The following is an 18420-nucleotide window of genomic DNA, read 5'->3' on the forward strand; positions in this document are numbered from 1 at the left end:
ATGGACTCTTCTTCTTGCATCTTCTCTTTGCCACGGGACGGCTGTCCCACATATTCATATTCCCTATTGTGCACCACATGAGTTTGCTCATCCTGTAAAGCATTAGAGGCATGCATTTCATTGTCCCTGCCTCTTGTATTAGCATCTCCAACATTTATTGTAGGGCTGTCCATAATGTTCTAAGTGTAGAGATAGCTAGTGTTCACGCTGATCGTCTCTCACGAGTCACAATAGAAGTGAAAGAGAACCGTATGCTCTGACACCAATGTAACTTGGTTGAACACAATGCTAATCAATACACTTAAATACATTAAGATTTGAAGGACACTTGCTGAATTAACAAGAGACGCACAATAAGCCGGAACGGCCGACCCCTCCCTTGAGTAAATTTGTATTACTATTGGAGAAATTCAATACATAGCTTCACGGGCATCCATTGCCAAATCCTCCATGCCAATGCATATGAAATTCAGCATTTAGAAAACAATGGTATGTCGATGTAGATCACAAAGGAGCTGCCTTGATGCCCGGCCCGACTTCCTGGACATTGAGTCTTGTCCGCCTCAGGACTTCAGTGAGTGTGAACTTGGAAACGGTCATAATTTATAAGTGACTTTTGCGCGCCCAAACTTTAATGAAGTGGGAACGCACTCACTTATAAATTTATTTTTTTTTTTTGGAAAACGATCCTTCTATTAGTTAATGAGAAGACGCCATAAGGCTACAAAGCTCACCTCACAAGGAGGGATAATATATACAGTGAACACCGGAGCTCCACCCCCGTGGCTGGCCGCTCTCTGGGGGGGACTACCTAGTAGTACATGCGGGAGGTGAGGAGAGCCAAACTGGAGGCCTGCAGTGCCAAGTGACGTCCTCGCCCCTCGCGGTGAGGAAAGGGCCAGGCTGCCAAGTGCGGAGGAACGCCTTGCGGCGATCTCTCATGTGATCCGAGTCGCCCTGAAGTTTCCCCCAGTGTCCTCTCAAAGTGTGAATGATGTCCACCCAGAGAGCCTGTATGACCTCCGTCGGTGGAATCGCCTCGCGGTCTATGGCCTCCCTGCATCGGGCTCTCCATATGTGCCAAGCTGTCATGCTGCTGATCATCTCCCATCTGTGCCCGTCCCCCTCCTGGGAGACTGCCGAAGAGAAGTCTGGCGTCGGAACCACCGCCATTGCCCTGTCAGAGACCTGGATGGTCACACTGCCAGGGACGTCCTCGTATCCAAGGGACGGGCCGCTGTCCGTGGCCCAAGCCACCGCACCCCACGTCACCATCATCTCACCTGGCGAGCCTGCAAAAACCATCCTGAGAGCGCGCTACCAGACCTGCTGTGCCTGTGGGCAATCCCATAAGCAGTGCCGCTGCGACTCCTGTGCATGGCCGCACCGAGGGCAGGACGCTGGGTGTCTGCCAAAAGCTAGCCAAGCCCCCACAGCCAGTCCTCTATGCGCTGTAAGCCAGAGAAAAAGCGTCACCTTCCGGGGCCGGAAGCTGTCCCAAAGGCGCTGCCAGAAGTCCCTAAGGAAGGCAGGGGAGAGCCCCTGTCGCCGCCAATGCTCGGCCCCCGCCAGGGTGCCCTCTATCCTGTGCCTCTGGATCCGCCGCCCCAGCCTCGCTGTGTACTAAAAAAAGGGGGTGCCTGGGCTGGTAGGGGCCGAATAGGGATCTCGCCAAAGCCACTCGCCTAGATCCCACTGAAGGCGAATAAGAGGCCTGCTGTCCCAAGCCCATAATCTCCAAGAATAGTCCTCCCCTATCGAGGCCGGTGAGGGGTCTACATGCCACTGTCTCTGATGAAAGCCGACCACCCGCACCCTCTGAAAGATACAACCCTGGAACTCATCCAAATCCAGTCGGGTCCTCTGAAGCTGGCCTCCCTCTCCCACCTCGAAGGTGAGTGGGGCGACTCTCTCTGCTAAGCCGCAGACCGCTAGAAGGATCTCATGCCGAGTAAAGACGCCCATCCACTGTGGAGGTGGAGGGTCCTCTACTGGAGTCCGCCACTCCCGGGGGATGGCCGCCTCAATGTCCTGCCTCATCAACTCTCTGCCCCTCATCCCGCTGAGTCTCCTCTCTTGAACCTCTAGAGGCAGCTGCTGAAAACATATCCAGTCGTCTAAGGACTGGGCTGGGCCGGAGCTCAACGGGCCCCACGACACATGAGATCGCGATCCAACCATATGACCACTGGGAAGTCAGATCAAGGGGTTCCAGATCAATGGCTGCCTCAGGCGCTCCTCATCGGTGCCCGGGGGAGTCTGGAAGAGTGACGGCCTCAGATGCTCCCAGGCCCTCAGAAGGCTAGCTGCAAAACGCTCCTCGAAACCAAGGCCCACTCCTCTGGATCGCTCCTCTGTAAAGATCCACCTGATGCTGGGGGTCCAGGGGCCGCTAAGAGAAGGAGTGCGGTTGAGGATCTTGGAAACAAGAAACTCCTTCCACGGCTCAGCGCCTGGTAGGAGGCCACGAACCACCAACTTGCCAAGCAAAGCTCAGCTCTGACAAATAGGATCAACTATGCCCAGGCCGCCTCTCTCCCTCGGCTGAGTGTCCACAGCCCATGCCACCTTGGCCCTGGCGGGCCGCCCGTCGCCACCGGACCAAAGAAAGTTCCTGATGAGCCTCTGCACCTGGCCAATGCATGCCCAAGAGAAGGCCCAGCAAGAAGTGATGTACCACATGGTAGCAAGCAGAACCTGGTTGGCCACAACCACTCGGCCAGCCAGAGATAAACGAGCGGTACTCCAATACAGAAGCTTCTTCCGAATGCTCAGAAGAAGGGGGGCTATCTGCTGCTCCGGAGATATGTCAATGCCCACATAGCATCCCAAATAGCGCACTGTAGTGCCGGGGGCCAGCCACTGAAACCCATCAACTGGCCTCCAAGTCGGGGGGGACACAGAACTGACCCACAACCCACACGACTTGTGCCAGTTGATCAAAGCGCCCGAAGCTCTGCAAAACCTGTCCATGGCTGAGGCGAAGCGGCAGAGGTTCTCCTCCCCTCCCTCAAGATAGACAGCAGTGTCATCCGCAAACTCCGAGTCTAGGAGCTCCTCCGAGGTGCGGATGGGGAGCTGGAGGCCCCGCAAACCTGTATCCTGTGCCGTCAAGAAAGTGCTCATGGCCTCCGCAACAAAAAGAAAAAGAAAGGGCGCCAAGGGGCACCCCTGCCGCACCGAGCGCGAGAGCTAGAACCTCTCTCCGCGCACGCCCTGTATCAGCACCTGGCTATGAGCCGATGTGTAGAGTGCAGAGAACCCACGGATCCACTGAGGGGGGAAGCCCATCCTCTCCATAGTGCCTTCCAAGAAGGCCCAGTCCACCCGATCATATGCCTTCTCGAAGTCGAGAAGGAGCACTGCCAGATCCTCCTGCCGAAATCTAGCCAAAGCCGTAACCTCCCAGAAAGAGAAGATGTTATCCAGGATGCTCCTATCCTGGATGAAGCCTGTCTGCGTGGAGTGGATGATGTCCGGAAGGTGAGGCTGAAGCTGCCTGCTGATCGCCTTAGCTAGGACCTTGTAGGCCGTGCCTAGCAAGGTGATCGGTCTCCACTGTCTAATCTCCAGTCTGTCTCCTCCCTCTTTGGGGATCAAGTGAATCAACCCCTCTGCCATGCTGTCTGGCATGTCTCCCAACTCCATAATCTCCTGGAATGCCAATCTGAAACCCCTATGCAAGAGACCCCAGTACCTCTGGAAGAAAGCCACTGAGAGACCGTCCTCTCCTGGGCATTTGCCCCGAGGAAGTGCCTGAAGAGCCGCCTCCAGTTCCGCATCCAAGAAGGGGGAGAGAAGGGAGTGCTGCAAATGGGCCGGCACAACCGGTCTCGTGAAGCTCCAGACTGCCTCCCGAGCCTCTCTCACCCTGTCATCTGCTGCTGGCTCAGCAGAGAGCAGATCCCTGTAGAAATCTGTGGCGATCGCTCGAACCCTGGGGGGATCCACCACTACCTGGCCGTCAGCCTGCCGACGACGCCTGAGACCCTCTCGTCTGAAGCGAGGCCCTGTCACCTCAAAGAAATCCCGAGTCACTGTCTCCAGCCTGTGTCCAAAAAGATGCCCGAGCATGGAATCGAAACTCCACCCTCCTCTCCTCGATGGATCTGATCTCTGTGCGAGCTGACTCCATCTACTCTGAAATCCAAGGGCTCGTAGGATCCCTCTCCTGAAGTCTCTGAAGGGAAGCTAGACTCCTCCGCAGGCTCCTCTCCTGCTCTCTGAAAGCCTCCAGACGGTCCACGGCAGCCTGTCTGAGCATCCTACTGATCTCCTGCAAACCCCTATCAAGATCGCTGGCTGCCGATCCTCTCCTGAACTGAAGCTCCCGCCAGACCTGCTCAACTCTGGTCGCAATCTCGGGCTCCTCTATGAGACAATCTGGAATCCGGACGCTCTGGCCTCGCTCTCCTCTCGTAGGGTCCTCGATCTGAAGAAGCACTGGAAAGTGGTCTGAAAAAGAAGAGCCTGCAAGTATACCCACAGTGCCACCTCTATCGCAAGCCCACTCATCAATGTAAAACCTGTCGATGCGGGAAAGGTTAACTCCTGTGGCCCGTCTATCCGAGCGCGAGAAAGATAAATTCCCCTGCATCCTGCCAAACTCCGATAGAGTCCACGGATCCTGGCCTCTCACCTGCAACACTAGCTCCTCCCAGGCAACGAGCTCCAGCCCATGAATGGTCTCCTGGCTGCCCCCCATCCTGTCCTCTGCATCCTCCAGCATGTTGCAATCCCCCCCTAGGCACCAATGGTCTGCCATGGGGAGGGACTGCCTAATGGTGCTCCAAAACTCAGCTCTCCCGGTCGCCCCATTAGGGGCGTAGAAGTTGAGGAAGCCAATGCGGTCTTCCCCAACCCGAAGGATGATCCACTGCGCTCGACCCTGAACCAGAGTGCCCGAATCCACAACCTCGGATAGAAGCTGCTCGCTGACTGAGATGCATACTCCACCCTGGTTCCCCTGGGAGCCATATGCCGGTGACCAAAAAGTGTGACTCCTGCCTGGCAAGATCTTCCCGCAGGTGCGGGTGCGCCCGACAGAAAGGTGGTGCTCCTGGATGAAAAGGATATCTATGGGCCCTCCAACGAGAGCCCTCTGGATCTCCTGGCGAACTCTGCCCCGACCAACTCACTTATAAATATTGGCTAAGTCCTAAGGGCTATTTGAGCCTAGATTGGGTAATACTTACCACCTGTTCACATGCCACACAACCATGTCAACAGACAGTTTCACACGCACGGTTCACGGACAGGCGTCCCCTAGCCCAGAACTACACATAGGTCATGCAAGCATAAAAACAGCATGCAATTTCATTTGCAGGCAAGCACATAAAGATGCTATGTAATGCAGCATTGGCATGAGCAATTTCCGTTCATGAAACCATATAAGACCAGGCGTTTCCACGCAAGTACATGCGATACCAAACCCAGTGGAAAGCCAATCCTCCAGGCGTTTCCGAGCATGTACACAAAGGCACAAGTCCCAGCCGAAAGCCAAGTCCTCGAGATATTCCGGGCATGATAACGTCAAGTCCCAGTGGAATATCATATCCAACATACAGCATGACACGTGTCAATCACATGCATAGGCACTTTCCATAAGCCATGGACACCAATCCAATATGTACATAGTGTGAAAGCAAGAGTGAACCAATTGGGTGGCCAAATGGTGACACTGGGAACAGACGGGGAGGGGGGGGGGGCAGGCAGCACTAGTGGGCAGGACAGAGAGGAGGGAGGCGGAGTTAGCGGGCAGGAGCTAGGGAGGGCGAAGGCAGGCGAAAAGCCGGGGAGGGGGAGAGGGAGAGGGCAAAGAAATGCAAAGGGCGCAAACGGTGCTATCGGTCACGGGGGCACAGGTGGGAGGGGAGGCTCAGGTGGAAAAAGGGGGACGTAGGCAAAAACCACGGTGGGCGCATGCGGGAGAGGGGGCGTAGGCGGGAGGGGGGGCGGGGCAAGGGGCAAGGGGGAAGGCAAAAAACAGGGGGGAGGGGGCAAAGACAACGGGGGAGGGGGCGATGGCTGGGCACAAGCAAGGAGGGAGGGAGGAGAAACCCGGGCGACGGGGGGGCTCGCAAAACAACGAGGCGCAGACGAAGGCGGGAGGCAACGGGGGGTAGAAGCGTGAGAGACAGAGAGGCAAGCGGGGCGGCGGGAGCGATAAGGACAAGGCAGTTGGGGAGCGCTAGGCGCAGAGGGCAGGGGTGCAGTCGGGCAGCAAAACGCAGAGCGGGGGGGAGCTTGAGGCTTTCGCTATGACCCGCACATTCGCGTCCAACCTGCTTCATATTGAGCTTTACCCACCTGATGAAAACCAAATAGAACCAGCTCTAGAAAGCTTGCACACGGTGTAGACAAAACCAGAAAACAAGCTATGTAAAAGCTTGCTCAGATACCACTGTTATCTCACAGAATGGAGTTGGACTCACATACACACAATGCTCAAAGACAAGAACAGAGAGGGGTAGAGTGTGAGAATGATTGGCAAGCTCAAAGAAGAGAGATGAAGCTCTCTACAAGTACAAAGAGAAAGTACAAATGAGAAGCAATCCTAAATTGAGGATAAGGTTGCTTATATAGTAGCTAACCCTAAGGTGCCCATTCACACCTGGATGGCCATGGAGTGGGACAAAAGTGCCCATGGCATAAGTACATGTTCTCACAGTGTAGAACTAGCATATATCCAACATCCTAGGCGTCGAGGGCATTGGGCTCGCTGGACTATAGTGGCTCAATCGAGGATGACTCCAAGGTGTGGGGTGTCCTCCAGTGATCAGAAGAACTGGCGGGTGATGGTCGGCTAGGGATGTGAGTTGTGTCGGGGTCGGGAATCTCTGAGAATTGACTCTATGTCAACAGAGCTCAAGGACGGAGAGTCTTAGGCAACGCTGATCTAAACAGTCCATGATCCTGTCTAGAGGCCCAAAGCCCTCTCTGAAGGCAATGAAATCCCCCCCGGATCTCGTAGTATACTAGGCAAATGTAGTGCTCCTGTGACTTCAACCTCTCGTTAGCACAATTTGTAGATCCTCCCGCCTACCCAAGATGGTATTTGAGTCATCTACGAAGCTTGCACAGGAAGGCCATAGCAGGTCTCTGTACTCACAGATCGTCACCTAATTTGGAAGAGGTGATTTACCCGCATTCATGATATTTTGGGGCTTCTTTTGATGAAAGCCGTGTGTGGTCAAATGATGGTTGCTTATGGATAATCCGGCATCTCCCGTGGGGAGAGTGAGGCTCTCAAAGCTTGTACATGATAATTTTTTCACTGGGTAATAAAATATTCACCCGAGGGGGGGTGGGTGGGGGGGGCGTTAGATATCATAGGATGAGAGGGAGCAAGCTATGGTGGCTTGAAGGTATCCATGGTATGTCTATGCAAGAGAAGCAAGTACAAGGAGAGAGGTGGAGGTTCAAGCCATGGAGATGTCTGCAAAGTTTGAGACGAGGTAAAAAAAAATAGTCAAATTTAAAAGCTTTTCTTATACTTGGTGCTCCTCCGCTTCACCAGTGCAACAACTTGCACATGTGCTTAGTGATCATATTAGTTAGAGTTAAATTATCATGGAGATGTTCATTCATTCTCTCGAGTTCTTTATCCTGGCTTTCACACCATCAGTACTGCAAGCATCATCACAAAGCATCTGTTCTTTGCAAGTACTCTTCCCACACTTGACAATCAAGTGTTGGAATCTTGGAAACATAGACGCAAGAAGACTACATCAAATCATCATCGACGTTCTGCTATGGGGAGTTTTCAAACGGGGGGGTTGTTGGAATAGTCGGAGTCTTCATGGTGTGAACACCCTCTTATTTAGGGTCAAAAGAGAAGGCCTTGGTGCCTATAAAGGCATGTATTTGGGTGGATTCATTATCACTGTGAATATCATTTGAGTTGTGCAAACTTTCTCTCGGTTAGATTCTCTCTCTCTCTCTCTCTCTCTCTCTCTCTCTCTCTCTCAACACCGATGATGTGGATTGATAAAAATCGCGAGACTAAAGAGAAACGCAAAGATCTAAATAAAACGCAAAGGCTTTGTTGATGATGCAGCAGCTGATGTAGACGTAGAGCTTGGTAGCTCTTGGTTGGAGGAGTCGCATGCAGTAGTAGGTGGTGAAGAGAAGCCGCACGAGCTAGCATATGCAGGGACCAACGCCACCAAGAAGGGCCAAAAAACACCAGCGTAGGCGGAGAGGTCCATGCTAGAGCCGGTGGCTTGGAAGGCGGTACGCCAAGTAGCAATGGCTGGCTGAGCGTTGGCAATGGATGCCCTGGATTGACGCACAGCCAGGGAGGATTTAGTGCATCTAATGATGGCAACTCTGATGATGTTGGCAAGGTTGGTGGAAAACACAGCATGGATGGGGAAGCTCACATCAACGGTAACCATTGCTCTGATAGCATGTTAGATATCATAGGATAAGAGGGATCAAACTATGGTGGCTTGAAGATATCCATGGTGTGCCTCTCTGAGAGAGAAGCAAGTACAAGGAGAGAGGTGGAGGTTCGAGTCATGGAGATGGTGTTGTGAGAGAGAAAGAAAGCAAGAGGGAGAGTGTAACTTCTGCAAGGGCCCGGGGATTTCGTAAAACACTTCATCATTAATGCAATTAAACACTGAAATTGGCCACAGACTTAAACATATGCCACTTAATCCACAAAACTGTAAAAGAGAGGTGCACAGCTAACACCGCATAGAGGCCGGAATGGGCTGACTCTTAGTATTTGGCAACTCTTAGTATTTGAGGGCCTTACTCTCCCCACGGGAGATGCCGGATTATCTAAATACAAATCTCATAACACAGTCCAGCACGAGGCAAGCATAAAATTCAGTCGGTACACAAGTTGTAGAAATGCCAAGCTTCAATTTATAGATTTGTGCCTCCCATGAGCTAAAATGGCAAGAGAAGGCTATGATAATAGATGGAGAGCCACACAATAGTTGAAGTGACAAGTGTGAGGCCACTTGTCTCACTTTGATCCAGTTTCTAACAAGTGTGAGGCCACTTCTCACTTTGATCCATTTTCTTGCCACATGTCCCAATCTAAGTGATGTGTCCTGCCATAATTTTTTCCTTTAAAAATATCCCAACTGGTAGCCCATTTGTCATAGGTGCTTTGGCAACTCTTAGTATTTGTTCAATTCCAAATGTAATGATGTGAATAGAATTTCCATCGGAGTCGAGTAAGTAATGTCATTCTTCTACTGTGGGCATCTCCCCAGCTTCTTAAAAGTTGTCCGCAACTTTAAGCTTCAAGCCATACATCCAAGATATAATCGTGTCCTATTACGTGGGCGAGACAAGATCCAATATAGCTGAAAGAATCCACGCCCCAAATAAATGGGCGAGACTAAATACGTCCCCATAATACCAATATCAAAATCATGTCCCAAATATAGGTGCTTTGGCAACTCTTAGTATTTGTTCAATTCCAAATCTAATGATGTGAATAGAATTTCCATCGGAGTCGAGTAAGTAATGTCATTATTCTATTGTGGGCATCTCCCCAGCTTCTTAAAAGTTGTCCGCAACTTTAAGCTTCAAGCCATATATCCAAGATATAATCGTGTCCTATCAAGTGGGCGAGACAAGATCCAATATAACTGAAAGAATCCACACCCCAAATAAATGGGCGAGACTAAATAAGTCCCCATAATACCAATATCAAAATCATGTCCCAAATAAATGGGCGAGAAAAAACAATCCCATGAGTCTAGATATCATAATCATGTCCCAAAATAAATGAGAAAGTCAAAAACAATCCCATAAGTCCAGATATCATAATCATGTCTCTCTGTCCATACTCCAAGTCGAATCCAACTCCAAGGAGCAGGGTTACTCATTCCCTAATTCCCAGTGTCATGTCAAATGCATGCTACGCTCCGCTGGCTTCCATGCTTACACATGTGAAGACCAAGACAACAAATAGATGATTGATTGACCGTACACGCATATGTAGAACGTACACTGGATTTAAGCACAAACATCAAGTCCCTAGCAAACCAGATTCCAATCTATTAACACCTTGTATAGACATAGTTCCCTGCCAACAAGGTGTCAGTCCACATGACCCCTAGCATAGACTTGAGTCCCCTACCAACCAGGCGTCATGTCCACTCTACCAGTTGCACTCAGTGTTGGTACTCTAACCACACACCTTGGAGGAGAGGTGGGCTCAAGTGTAACATAAAATAAGGATCACTCACAGGCATAGATATCCTGGTGCTCCATAAACATTTCTACTACACCAATAGTTTTATAGGCATTTCGGCCGCCTATAGAAATCCTCGATCCATGAGATAACCATGAGTTCAACAAGTCCAATGCATCCCAAATAAAGGGAGCCAAAAACATAATCCATCCCAATAAAGGGAGCCATAAACCATGTTTCCTTGAAACCATCTCAAGGCAAATAACAACATACTCTTCTCCTTGTTCAGCCATACGAGGGTTAGTGAACATCAAAAGCACTTCATGATAAGTGGCAAGAGCACCAACTTCGCAAAATCAAAGTATACTTAGCTTATCTTTCCAGGTTCGATCTTGTGACATGAGGATTATGAACCCACCATGCTAGCCAAAAGATATTTTCCCATATCGGTTGCTTTTGAGCTTGATAATAAGAGAGAGAGAGAGAGAGAGAGAGAGAGAGAGAGAGAAGAGAAGAAGAAGAAGAAGAGCAGTCATGCATCAAGGCATGTGCAAAAGAAAATCTGATTTATGGATTATTAGAATCCATTTCAGAATCGTAGATTTGGCTTTATTACCTGTATTCTCTTCTATATGGAATTGGTTATTTATGCCTAATTTATGGATCTCTCTCTCTCTCTCTCTTAATAAGAAAACTACCCGCAAAGAGACATCTTGATGTTTTACAACCTTAGTATATTTCCCCCTCTTAATTAGTAAGAAAACTACCTGAAAAGAGACATCTTGAAGTTTTACAACCTTAGTATATCTCCCCCTATTATCATCTTCAAGTTCAAGATGTTTCCCTTGATGCTCTTATCCCAAACAAAACCTTTCTAAATGCAATAGAATCTATATAAGGTTGCAAAAAGAGGGTTGTAATCTGAGGGCAACGAATTTCGCTAGAATTTGGTATGCCGGGCTCAGTAACGTGCTAGGTCTCATCTCTGAATGACTTGTCAATCCTCCCCTACCTTCTGGATTATATGAACAAGCCCCTCCAAAAGGCTCCCTGGTACCTATTTGGACTGCACGATCTCATTGAGGGCTTCTCAGAGTAAATCAGATTTGGGGTAAAAAGTCAAGAAACTTGAGAACAAAAAATAGAGAAAATAAAGGAAATTGGAGAAGGTCAAACTCAGTGGAAACCAAGTGAAGGAAATTGATAAAAGATAGCTGCAGACAGCATTTCTATGTTTCTGAATTGGGAAACAGCAGATTCCTCTCACTATGACCACAAGAGAGCCAGATGAGACACAGGTATCCATCCACGAACTTGATAACCGATTCAATAATCTGACAAGCAGAGTGCATGGGGATGATAGATGCATCAACATGCATCTATCAGCCCCATGCACTCGGCCTGATAACCGATTCAATAATCTGACAAGCCGAGTGCATGGGGGTGATAGATGCATCAACGTGCATCTTGGTAATACTTATGCATACAATTGTACATGGGTTTCGGTTATCTCTAAAGCTCGCCCTTTGGGAATACCCTTAGACTTTTCATGCGGTTTTTGCTCGTTTTTCTTGTTCTGAAGAGGGAACCTTTTGGTGCAATTTTTATTCTATGAAAGGGCAAAGAAATCCCTGAGCTTTGTGACACAAAATTTGCAAAAAAGGGGGGAAAAGAAGGGATACAAAACCAAATACAAAAAATGACCAGCCAAAAACTTCACAACACTACGACACAGAAACCTTGAAGTAAATAGGACAGGGAACTGTCTTTTTCTTCGTGATTTTGTGCCTAAGGTGGTGAGATGAGGGCTTGCGTGCTTCTTATTTGTATTGTTCAGTGAACACTGCCAGCAGTTGCTGCCCTTGGACTCAAAAATTTATTTGTTGATTTTCCCCAAATTTTGCAGATAGAATCTACAAATTACAGCGAAGCATAAGGTCTCTAGGGAACTTCCCCCTCAGCATGGTTTCTTACAGGCTAACATACTATGCCAAACAATATTCTGATCTGTTTCCAATGCATAGCTAGCTTACTTTTTTCCCAGCCATTTTCCAATACTTTCTGCTTCTACAGACCAAAAAAATGGTAAGTTGATATTGAATTCTGCTTTTGTGATTTCTAGTATTTGCTTCCACCAGACTGGCATCACTGTAAGTGCCTAGGAAGGCTTGATCGCCACAACAACAATAAGACTGGAGTCATTGCTTGCAAGATAAATGAAACTAATTACTAAAAATCGGTAAAAATACCTTCACCCTTTGAAGGGGTGTTCGATAACTCCAAACCTTCAAGCTGCTCCGCAGCCTTGTCAGCTTCTACTGGACAAGCTACACAGAATCAATGTGTGTCTCTTGTGCAGCCATACATACGCAAAGAAAGTATGAAGTGCAAGAAAAAGTGCATACATACATTTAACCAACTCTGGGTATAATTCCGGTGCATTTTTTAATAACCATGGTTTGCACTTTTCGAAGTCGGGGCCAAATTCACAGTATTCTGCTGGCAGACTGCATACTGAGCAACATTTGAAATTTTATACATTGAAATAAGGCATTTTAAAAGTTATGTTCTTTGCTGAATGATCATGCTTACATGATTGTTTTCAAATGGAAACAGTTGTATAAATAAACCTTAATTTTCTATGTGATTTCACTGATACTTTCTATATACTTTCAATTTAAAACAATGAATGTCAGTGCGTCAAAGTTACAGCCATCATGGAGTAAAAAAACTTTAACTAATAAAGGGAGTTGTCTTTGACACTCACTTTTGCAACAACAACAAAAAAAAATGCAATTGTCATAGATCAAGAGATCAGGCATGATACAAAGAAGAAAGCCAAAAAGGTGGTCTTTTTATTTACTCCAAAAGCAAATCACCTGGCCAAAAACGTGAGTTCTAAAAAAGAAAAACGAAGTGCTATCCATATTTAATATTTTCCCTGCTGAACGCCACTGCTACAAAAAAAAAGCATTCATTATCTATCCTTGTTACATCCTTAAAGGTCATCACAAAGGTAGCATTCAGGAATGAGGTTAGACTAGTAGGAACACTTACAGGCGAAACCTGTTTTAAAAGAGTTATAAGTGAAGTAATTTAAGGACACTCACCTCAACTTTATAGAGTGAGAAAGGCTCATTAATGGAGTTTCTCACACATGGCTCCAAGAGAATAAAGACCTGGTTCAGCCATGCAATCAGCATAGCCCAGCATCTGTTTGGCCTTGTGCTCAAAGATGCTCCCACGGGAAGTAAGCTTGCCAGCTCTTCCAGTGGCATCCTAATTACAAATTTTACGCACTAGTTGAGAGATTGTTGTACGTCGCTCTAGGTACAAGTCTGTAATTTCAATCCTCTAACTGAACGACAGGAGAAAAAAACACGTATTCCCATAAGAAAATGCATCTTCTTTTTCAAGTCCAAAACATACTCCTGCTGAAACAGAGAAACAACAGGACTATCTGAAAGAGGAAAAGGGAGCCGTGCGGAAGAGGAAAAGGGAGATGGGCGGGGAGATTCCAGAAACAAAGATGAGGCCATTTCCTTGCATATCCCTCACTCATGGCTATCCAAAAATAAATAAAAGGAACTTGTAGATATTTGAATGGATAGCTAACAAACATTTACTCTCTGCATAAAGAGGATTTTGGACTGCAAGCTTGCCCTTGTACTGTGTTTCCTTAATTTTTCCACTCTAGCCATCTTAACACCAAATTTTGCTTGCACCATGGTGTTGTGGCATTCTCATCCTCCAAATTTCGGACTGCCCAATCTCATTGTGTTTCAGTAGCAAAATTCATATTGTACACCAGCTGTGGCTGGAAACGTTTTGCTATCAAGTCAGTTACTAAACCTATCCAAATACCATGTGAAATTATAACAGAGTTCTTCACTAAGAGTTGCAAGACCCTTGCATCAATCCTAGCCAAGCTTTTCAATGAGTGCATTTACCACGGCTTACCCCAAAAGTCGTCAAATAACACCACACCTCTTCACAAGACAAGGGACCCAATAAAACTACAGAACTACCGGACCATAATGGTTGGCGTAACAGGCCATGCCCTGCTAGAGATCAATCATAGGATTATTTACTTAGACAATAGAAAACACCAAAAGAAAGATAATCAAAAGCATGCAACAATGCATACAAGCATACTATGCATTCATTCATAATGTCACAAACCCCTCACCTCTCGAGACATGTGGTGCATGTCAGGCATTGGCATGCATATGGATCATGTGGGCAGTGCACATATGGAGTCCAAGGGCGGTGCCCATATGGATTTCCAGCGGTGCCTATATCGATATCGGGTCTAGGACACACGGTGTACTATGAAGGACATCCAATATCCATGGTGGATATTGGGTCTTGTACACGTAGTGCACAAAGAAAGCTAGGCGATATCCACGGTGTTTGTATGGATTCTGGGCCATGTACATGGTGTACTCTAATGGCAGGCGGTATCCATGGTGTACAAGAGAGCAGATGGGCAATTCTACAAGTTTACATGCATAATTGATGCATGCCTGGACATTATTTTTCTATGCGCCATTGTTTTCTTGCATGGGCAATGCCTGCTATTTCTACCTAAGATTGTCCCATAACGCAGTGTACACCTGGGCACCCTGTGGCCACATGTGTGCACTACCTGTTTGGGCCTAAAGCGTTGTTTTATGGGTTTGGAGATGGTAAGTATCCACACAACTCTTTTACAACGTAGTTTTATATATTACTAAGGTGTGTGGTTGCAGGTTCAATGTGACGCACCTCACCTTACGGCATGCCCAGGCCTGTGGACAGCAGATGTGTGGTTGCAGGTTCAATGTGACGCACCTCACCTTACGGCATGCGCAGGCCTGTGGACAGCAGATGGGGCAGCGCAAGAAGCAGTTGGGGGCAGCATGCGCAGCTGCAGGCAGCAATCGGGTCAACACAGGTGCCATCTACTGGCAGACAGATGTATACAGGTCGTGGGCAGTCCTCTGAACAGGCCGATAGCAATTGAAGTGGCTGACCAGCACCGATGGGACCTATATACACATGCGTAGGATTTCCTTCATTCCCAACTGCATTCCTCAACAATTGAAGCCTACAGAGAAACTCTCTGGTGCAAGGGGTGGGGAAGGGAAACCTTCAGCAGAGCATTGGGCTGCGAACTATGCTGTACAGTCATCTCTTGTACTTTTTCACGAGAGCAAATGCTAGGAGAGGGAGATGTAAAATGCCTTTCCCCCCTGAACTCATTCTACTTCCAAAGAATTCTACCATTGGTTGGCTTCATGGAAATACAGTTGTAACGCCTCTTTCTTGTACATAATACAAATCAATAGTTTTAGGGCTATTGTGTGCACTCTGAATTTGATTCCACTGCTACCTCTTCTCTCTCTAGTCTCAAACCCTAGCACACAAGCGCAACAGCTCTACCGTTGGTATCAAAGCCTAACCTTGCTTTAGCTAGATTTGTGTGCAGGTGGTTCCGTAGTGTAAGTAGGGTAAACCGTAGGCGGCAAGCTCACCGCCGAGCTCAACCGGTAGGATACGTGGACACTATACAGTTTGGCATCACTGCAAGTTTAGCTTGAAAGCTCACCGTAGGGAACTGGCAATTTTTTTCCTTTTTAGCAGTCACGTACATTGATTGCTTGGATGGGGTAGGGCCCCCAGTTTCCAGGACAGCACAAGGTTAGGTTTGGGAAAAGTCTATTTGGGTTTGGTTTCTAGTTCTTCGTCATGGATTCTGAACCTGCAAAGTTGCTCCAGTGCTTGAAAGCAAATATGGAAGCCATGTCTAACCGTCTCGACAAGCTAGAGATGGCACCCCACACGCCTATTGTTCAAGATTTGGCATCTACTCAGGCTCGTACTTCTCAGTAATAGCAACACCCCCCAAAGAAGGGTGTATGGATGTACCGGAATGAGCTTCCCTCTTGGTCCAGCAATCGTCAATCTATGCCTACAAGTGGTCGACAGGAAAGACCTCGTCTCATCACCGACAATCTCCTTCGCGGACTTCCTCTCCACTGGACCGGACTCCCCAATAGTTCTGTTCACCTTCATCGGCTAGAAGTCGCAGTACTACCAGTTTACCGAGTTCTTCATCCATGCCTCGTGAGGAACGAACTCTATTATTGAAGCTACTAAAGCCTCCCAAGTTCAGCAGGAAGATGGACGGAGAAGTCGTCATCAACTGGACCCACGAGATGGTTGCAACGTTGGCAGTAGCACGCAGCAGGTGGTTCAGATGTTTTCAGCTCCATTTGGTACCCATGGCATTGACAAGTCCTACACCCACTATTGGGCACTGATGCCGTTAGTGGAGATGTCGTAGTATCCAGTCCATACTATGCATGATGGAGTTGATAGTTATATAGTCTTGTGGATTGACTACCATGAGTGAATTTGGGCATGTTCTTGGATTCATCTAGGTGTATATATATATATTTTATGATGACGTTAGTGGGGATACACCTAGATGAATCCAGGAACATGCCCAAATTCACCTTTTAGGAACGTGCATGTATATATATATATATATATACCAGGAACGTGCATGTTATATATATATATATATATACCAAGAACGTGCATGTTATATATATATATATATATATATATATATATATATATATATATATATATATATATATATATATATATATACCTAAAAGGTGAATTTGGGCATGTTCCTGGATTCATCTAGGTGTATCCCCACTAACGTCATCAGTGCCCAATAGTGGGTGTAGAACTCTGTATCAAGATAGGCCGACTGGACATGATAAAGCTGGCCGACTGGGAAAATACATCTAGACTGGGAAAAATCCCATAAAAATATGTAAATAACGGGTGGGGGTGTTAGCACATTCATCCCCAGTTTTTGCCCATGTTTGGTGGCCTTTTGGTACCTTTTGCATGGCCCTTGGTTGTGGGCTGGCCTCTCAGCACCAAATGCTGAACAAACTCCGAGAAGCCGAAGATGAGGAGCCAAGGAAACCTGAGAAACCAGCTTGGTGAACAAATTTCCAGCATTCTCCATTGAAGGACAATACTCCAAGCGCAAATCTCCAACAGGAACCCGTTCACAAACATAGTGATACTGTATCTCAATGTGTTTCGTACAAGCATGAAACACAGGGTGTGTGAAAATATACCCAAAAGGGTATTTAACCCCAACCCAAAAAGGGCCACTTTCTCATTTACATTATTTATCTGTTGGCCGACTGCCTATGCTGGCCGACCAACACCGTGCCTTCATATAAATATGAGGCGCCTCCTCAAGATCTTCAATTAACAAACGAGTACCATCGGTTGGGTGTCTACTCCAGGACCGCACCTCAGCATTTTACTCCTTTCTCTTGCTGGATTGATCGCCTACTTCAGGACTGCACTTCAGCGTCCTTTTGCACCAGCTGCTGCTGTTGGAACAAGCCGCCTACAACAGGTGGAACCTTTCCCTACTGCTGCTGAGCTGGATGCCTTCATCTGCAGTGATCTTCTGCGTTTTTCTCAGGAGTTGCTGCTGCTGGTACAGGGTGCATATATCTGCATTTTTCACCACAGCTTACTTTTGCGTTTTTACAATCAGCAGCCATCAGGACATCAGCGCTTACATCTCAGCCCTACATCAGGGTTACATCAGCGCTTACATCTCAGCCCTACATCAGGGATACATCAGCACTTACATCTCAGCCCTACATCAGGCATATATCAGCACTTACATCAGGCTTACTTCAGGATTGTTATCTGAATTTTTTGGGACAACAGCCTTCTCTACTCGTTCAGAGTCTCACATAGAGCTCCTGTACTGGACTTCATCATTTATATACATATCACCATTGCATGCTGTGTGATTCGCTCTGATCTTTCATATATTTGGTCCTTTGGTCTCTTTTGCCCTCACATGGTATCAGAGCTCTCGCAAGCAAAAGGATTGAAGACCTTGAGAGTATACAGCATGGATCGTCTACCCTCGATTCCGAAGGATCAGCCTTTCATACCAGATATTGACTCTCCTTATTTTGATATAGATCACACGGAGGATGGAACTCCTCATTCACTGGAGAGCCCTGTTCGAGGTCTTTCATTGGGAGACGACCAGCCTATTTTTACCCACTCACCCTCTACACCCTTTAGATAGGGAGAAAAATTTAAGATCAAACGGGATGTCTTTAGTAAGGAGTTGGGTGCCCATCATAGCTTTAGTTGCGCCACAGTAGACTACTTTTTACTGCTCCATGAAATGGCTCCAGACCCAAGTGAAA

General features: G+C 47.5%; 1 protein-coding gene across 2 annotated transcripts in view; it reads right to left on the minus strand.

The window, feature by feature from the left end:
- LOC147621087 (Translation initiation factor SUI1 family protein) overlaps positions 1–18420 on the minus strand; it is an 80980-nt gene that overhangs the window by 50974 nt on the left and 11586 nt on the right. Inside the window, exons 2-3 of one of the 2 annotated variants that reach the window (XM_086823784.1) lie at positions 12572–12676; positions 12412–12480 (exon numbers count right to left, since the gene is read on the minus strand). In XM_086823784.1, the coding sequence (XP_086679910.1) occupies positions 12412–12480; positions 12572–12676 (174 nt within the window). Of the gene's footprint in view, positions 1–12411; positions 12490–12571; positions 12677–18420 lie in introns of both variants that reach the window. The other variant, XM_086823783.1, reaches the window with a different exon arrangement.

This window comes from Cibotium barometz, chromosome 30 (genome assembly GCF_041138505.1).
Source record: "Cibotium barometz isolate CiBa-2024 chromosome 30, ASM4113850v1, whole genome shotgun sequence".
NCBI lineage: Eukaryota > Viridiplantae > Streptophyta > Polypodiopsida > Cyatheales > Cibotiaceae > Cibotium > Cibotium barometz.